The sequence below is a fragment of the Eimeria acervulina genome, genomic scaffold, assembly GCF_000499425.1.
Source record: "Eimeria acervulina Houghton genomic scaffold, Eah_scaff910, whole genome shotgun sequence".
NCBI classification, from domain to species: domain Eukaryota; phylum Apicomplexa; class Conoidasida; order Eucoccidiorida; family Eimeriidae; genus Eimeria; species Eimeria acervulina.
Genome location: NW_013549523.1, coordinates 7,303 through 13,577, shown reverse-complemented (window position 1 = coordinate 13,577; position 6,275 = coordinate 7,303). Strand labels below are relative to the sequence as shown.

Genomic DNA, 6,275 nt, shown 5'->3' with positions numbered 1-6,275 from the left:
TTGAACTTTAGTAATCAAAAATATGCATATTCTGTAAAGAAAGCTAGCGCTGCTTTCCTCCCAAGGCCATGGCTCGTACTGGCCGCGATTCATGGTTGCCTTGTGTCTTTTCGCAAGTTTACAATTCATAGTTCCTCTTTTAGGAGATAAGTGAACTGAAGCTGAGGCTTTTGCGCTGTATGCAACTGAGGACTTGTGCTGGAGAGACGAACTCCACCTCGTGCGCAGTAGCCCATTTGTTCTGGTGTCTATGAATTGTTCCTTGCTGACGACGACAGAAGCGCCTTTGGCGATAACGACCACCGCAGTAATTCCGTCTGGTTGCTCTTGCCCTACATATAAGCGCCTTTTGAGGTAAGGAGCATCACAGTAATTTATACTGTTTGTTCTCACCCTTCTAGGGTATTTCAATGGTGGACCCAGCACTGCATTTCGCCCCGCTGCAGAAGTCTGAAAGATAGGCGCAGGTGCGGGAACACGAAGGAGTATGCGGGCTCAGGTACATACGTCAACCCAGTTCACCTTGGGAGCAATGTATGCACTGGGCTGCAGCATAAATTCAAAGTGCTCTGGTCAAGTGCACCTTAGTGTCCGCGTGCTCCCGACTTCCCAGAGAACCCGTAAAGCAGTCGTCCATCCGCACTACGAACTATGTTGAGTGTGACGAGCTTCTCCATATGTACTGAAAGTTTTGCACAATGCGACTTAGCATCCAGGGACCCCGAAAAAATGCCTGTAGGTTAATCAGTAAGGCCAACAACTCCCCGCGCGCCGAACGAACTGGGAAGGAACTCAGTGCATAAATTTTGTGTTGCTTGTCTGAGGCACTAAAAGAGTAGGAGCACCCACTTTTCTCAGAAAGAGCCCTCATTCCTAGCAAGAAGAGCTGTGGAAAGCATTTTACTGTAAACGGGGTAGCGTGCGGTGTAGTCCTACTTTCTATTAAGCTATCGTGGAGGGTCGTACAGACTGTTGGTAAGTTCGAGCTAGCCTGCGTTGTCTGCTGTGGAGTTTCGTTTTCATAGTTGCCTAATAATTCCTTTAGAAAAAATGCGATGGGCTTATACTGTGAGGGAAGAGAAACAGTTGGCCCTTTTTCGAGAAAACTATCAGGGCTCAAAATGCTGAATCGCATAATTCGTGGATGAGGAGGTGGAATGGTGTCGATAGGCTGTGCCAACTCAAAAGCTTCTTGAAGAAACGAATGTTTTTGGTGCTCTGGAAGCAAGGGCTATAGGCAAGTATGACGATCTCAAAGAAGCCATAGCGAGCAGTGCGACTGCCCCTAAACCAGAGACTGCAGCCTTGCCCTGGACGAGTTGGAAGTTGACGTGCCCAGAACTTTCCTTGCATCCCAGTTTCACAGGTCGTCCTTGGCAAGCAAACGGATGAGGAACTGTCAAATACTAATTAAAACATAACTTCAGTATTTGGCACCCACTTGAGCATCGAGGCTGTGAAGCTCTGGAACTGAATGAGGCGGAGGAAAAATGCTGAATTTTAACTTGTCACGGGTGCACTGAACAAAAACGGCATCCTCAAGGTGCAGTTCTTTCGAAAGTTCAGCTTTGTTGAAAAGTGCACATTGTCTCAATCACTGTTTTCCGCAGCATCCAGCTCGCTTAAGAACACGGACAAGCGTAATAAGTGCAGCAAGACAATGTAAGGAGACTGCGCTTACAAACGAAGGCTCAGATACACGGCAAAAAGGACATAAGCGTAAGCGACTTCTTTAGGTTTAGACGGCCTCGCTATTGAGCAAAAACCGGCGAGTTTGAAGTAGGAGCCTTTCCGGAATAGCTGCAGAAGCTAAATCCGTTTTTGATTAGCAAGGATTGCCATTATAAAAAAGATAGTGAACACGCCTTGCGGCTAGGCGAGGCCAAAATAATCGAAGCAGTCAGTATACGCTGCAATGCTTGAGCAATAAACCAGCCTCCTGGGATAGGTGAAAGGCCAAGAATGTAACTCGTTAAGCTTACTGCCAGTCTTACTGCATGGTTATACCCGGTCAAGCTAATCCTATACTTGCGTCGTATATAGTGTACACAGTAGGAAACGTCTCTCCTTTTGGCTCACCTAATTCATTCCTTGGTAATTGTTTACAGCGATTTGCAAAGAAATGCCCACCAAGGTGGTCAAACTGGCGATACCTGCTTACGTTTCTGCAGCGTCAAGGGGCTGTCTCTAAATCAATAATGCCAGTGCAACGCAGCCTGAGCAGTTAGTGCGCAAACATCCTATACGATTCCGTAGTTTAACACTCCAAACAACGGAACCACTGAAGCAAGTGAAAGGCTGTTAGTCTACGTAAATCGTCGGTGGGTAGAATTCGCAGCCTCCGGGTCTAATAGAAATGCATTATGGCAAGACTGCAGTAGCAGCACGAGGATGTCTTGTGAATGCCTGCTACGCAGGTTCGTCTCCATTGGCACCCTCATGTAGCATATGTAGCCGAAATCACATCTGTTGAGCTTCCACTCTGAGTGCATTTCGAGAGAACCGAGCCGCCCCCACCAAAGTTTGGAACAGCCGTGTTGCAGTGGGCTTGAAAGCGAAGAGAAACGGAGAGTGCGACCCTTCAGCATTCATTGTATAAACGCAGGGGCAAAATTGAAGAGATAAAGCTTTCAAGGCCTTTCGCACATCATGCATTGCCAATGGAGATTTTGTGTCTAGGAGTCCGGCGCATAGCTCGGCGACAAACCCTGCACGCTTAGGAAAGGGGGCCGCTCGCACGGTTGATGGTCAGAAGCAGCATTATGGTCTGTTGCATTCACACAGACGATCTCTTCTACAAGCAGCCTTCCAGATCCAGCTACAGGCGTTCGCCCAACAGTTCCACGAGTGAAAATCTGATCGCCCGTATAAGGGCATCAGCGCGAACATCGTCCCCAATCTATAGTGACAGAGTATCGCAAGCCTTAATACCGTGTGAAATCTGCAAGCGGACCCATGTGTAGCCACTTGCAAATCGATGCAGGAGTAAGGGCATCAGTAAAAGAAGCGCCCTCAATCTATAGTGACAGAGTACCGCAAACCTTAATGCCGTGTGAAACTTGCGAGTGGACCCATGCGTGGCCTCTTGCAAATCGATGCATGATTCATTTCAAACAGGCACGCTGATGCATAAGAGTGTCTCTCCGCTAGCGCACCGACTTATGTACTGCGTGTTTTGGAAGAACAAGCAGCGATTGCGCCGCCGCACTAGCCGCAGGGTGAGATTTTTATGCCTTAAACTTCAGAGGCCTTTAAAAGCTGACTACACCAAAAACTGATACACTGACTCCCCGTGGTTAGTGCTGCGCTGGTGACTGACTGCCAGGCTGGGTGCATGCTCTTCCTAGCCCACTCTCTGCAGAGTTGACCACCTCAAGCTGGGTATGCCTGGAATCTGCGCTGTGCGAAGTGTGTAACGTCACCTGAGTTTTAGATGGTGTGCTGTAATTTGCAACTTTTTGAGCGGCACGACACTAACTGAACGGGGCAGGCGCCGCCGTGAGCAGTGACCACCGGTGCTGGGCGAGACCCCTGTCGTTTCCTCCATGTGGTCGGCCTACTGTGTTTTCCATTTCTCCGTTTGAAGATGTCGAGGCTCGAGGGATCCTGCCTCTGGCTGGCTTTGAAACCTTTGCGAGTGATGCGCCGCGCTCTGCCGCGGGCGGATCTGCAAGGCGCCATGCAAGCTACCCCGCTCAACTTGAACAGATATGTGCTGCTTTTCCTTTACATGTTCCAGACGTTCATGACGGGATGCGTGTATTTTGGGTGGGTTCCTCTCTCTACAATGCTACTGCGAGCGGGCGTCTTTAGTTTCAAATGCGACATTGATGAGATTGGGGCTCTTGTGGAAGGCGAAAGGGGGTTTGGCAACAACTACATCTGCGACAAGCAAGACGCGTCCGTGCAGAGCCTTTTCGTTATTACGCTGGCCGCGCACTGCACAATGAGTGCACTTGCTGGTGCCATGATGGACACGCTAGGTCCCAAGATCACCTCTACGATTGGCCAATGCTTTCACATAATTGCTTGGTCTCTCATCTCGACATTGACGGAGGAGTCCAACGCACGCGTATACTTGGGCTTTATCTTCATGGGTCTCGGCGCAGACACTGCTTTCTTGCCTACCCTTCTCGTTACCCGCCTCTTCCCAGGCGCCGCCCCGACCATGATAGCACTAATTGGCTCCGCATCGTCTGCTTCCTTCGCCATCCCACTTGTTTTGGACTTATATCTAACCAAAAACGCTATTTCTGGGTGCTGGTGGTATGTTGGTTTGGGCCCCTGTCTGTTCTTGCTGATAGACCTACTTGTAATGCCTCTGAAGGCATTCGAAGTCTTCGACGCTGATTCTCCCAAAGAACAGGAAGATGTGTACATGGCAGGAAGTATACAGCTTGAGTGCCTACATTTTTCAGACGGAGAAACAGGAGTGTCTGGCTCGGCTATGGAGGCAGTGAATCCCATTCAGCCGAAGTGTCAGCTACCGCGAGAAGGGCCTGTTGAAGTCGTGTATAGGCACGCTTTCTCAAAGACCGTGTTCTCCGAGAGGTATGTACTGATTGCCACATATTTCGTTGCTGTTGGATGGGCCACGGCGTTCTACCAAGAGGCTCACGACCGTATTTTAGTGCCGGCTGCAAAAGATCTTCTGGGCAGTGCTCTGCCTTTCTCGTTCATACTGTGCATACTGTTGGGCAAGCTTCCGGAAACCATTGGCATCTTACCCGTTATGGGAATAGTGAACACGGCGGGTTTACTGGCCTATTCATTTAGCCTGAAGCAGACAGTAGCTGCGGGTGTAATTTCTGTCCTGTGCTTCACCGTGTACATGGCATTGTTCGTTTCACAAGTGTTTGCGTATGTGGAGGAGAATTTCCCTGCCAAGTTTTTTGGTCGTCTCATTGGCATTGTGCAGCTAGTTGGTGGCCTCTTCTCTATCTTGTGCAGTCCACTCTTTCACCTTACCGTCAGTGTAGGTTCGAGGGCCATGTACATTGTTCAGCTTCCGATGATTGGTCTACTTCTTCTCGTGTATTTTCTCTTGGCTCGCATGTGCTGCATCCGAATGGCACCTTCGACGTCGCACACAGCGGCGAATCCCGACAGGCAGTGCCCTGATCCTTCAATTCAAGAACCATAATGGCGGCCGAGCTTCCATATTTGGTTTCTTTTCTGGTCCGCAGCATGCGCATTGGTAAAATCTGCGTTTAGAATGCCGAGCATAAGGCGAAGAGTGGTGTGACAGCGCGTGTGAACATATCACGTTTCTCGTGCGAAATCGCTCTGCATGCCCCTATACAGCCTTGGGATTCGATGTTGTTTTGATAGGCGGAGTACACGCAAAGCGTTTTTGTGTATTGATGCCTTTCCTTCCCATGAATAGGTCGCTGCGCCTGCTTCTGTGAGTTTTGGGTTCTGTGAGTTTTTGGAAGATGGACGCCACTGTTACACGCAGCGGAAACTGAAACGCAGATGACGCATGAGGAGGCTCAGTTATGCTGACTTGTAGGTACCAGCACCCAGAGCTTCACCTTCACGTACCGCAACAACAACGAAAAGACGCTCATCACGCAGATACCCAGGATAGCACATCAGAAGAAATCTGCCAGGATGCAAAAGCAGATAATACTCAGAATTAGAGAACCGTAGGCCCGAACACCTTTTTCCATGGGCAGAGAACAATTCAACTGGACAAAAAAGGCGTGGCATTAGTATGAGGGGCCACCCGTTGTTATGTACGGCTTGAAGTCCAGTAGCACAGCGGTGACGTCACATAATTTACACTAAAATAGACATTAGGGAGTTGGAGCTTATGAAGCGAGGAGGCCCTCGAGGGGGAAAAAGTTGACTGACGATCGTGCAAGCAAGCGCACTTAGCTTGAAACGGTGAAGACTCGTTGGGTTCCGCTGCCAACGCTCGCACTGGGAACTGCTCTCCAACTACTCAAGAGTTGCTCAGAGCAATTCCTAAGGAAGCTAGGGGAAGTTGTGAATTCATTGCCTCACCCCTACAGCATGCGCATCAATTCTGTCAGTACATTGAGAGTGCTTTCAGCCCTAGCGCGGGCAGCCCCATCCATTCTTCCCTTGACGCCTCGTAGCCAAGCAACAGGGGCTTCACCGTCACTGTGTTTTGGTACAAAGAATTATGTGAGAATTATGCGAAAACCCACCATCCCAGCCCTCAGACACATTATGGCCGGAAATCACAGTCTGGGAAGTTACCGGAATTGTCACTAAGCAATACAGCTGTCCTAGTGGGCGGCGTGTCG

The 6,275-nt window shown here is 49.5% G+C and overlaps 1 protein-coding gene across 1 annotated transcript; it reads left to right on the top strand.

Annotated features, from left to right (window-relative positions):
- Nucleotides 1-3,586: 3,586 nt before the first annotated feature.
- On the top strand, nucleotides 3,587-5,143 carry EAH_00051890 (hypothetical protein, conserved; the record flags this gene model as incomplete). The annotated part of the gene is made up of 1 exon (XM_013394110.1): nucleotides 3,587-5,143. The coding sequence occupies one exon, from the start codon at nucleotides 3,587-3,589 to the stop codon at nucleotides 5,141-5,143; it is 1,557 nt and encodes a 518-aa protein (XP_013249564.1).
- Between the last annotated feature and the right edge of the window lie 1,132 nt (nucleotides 5,144-6,275).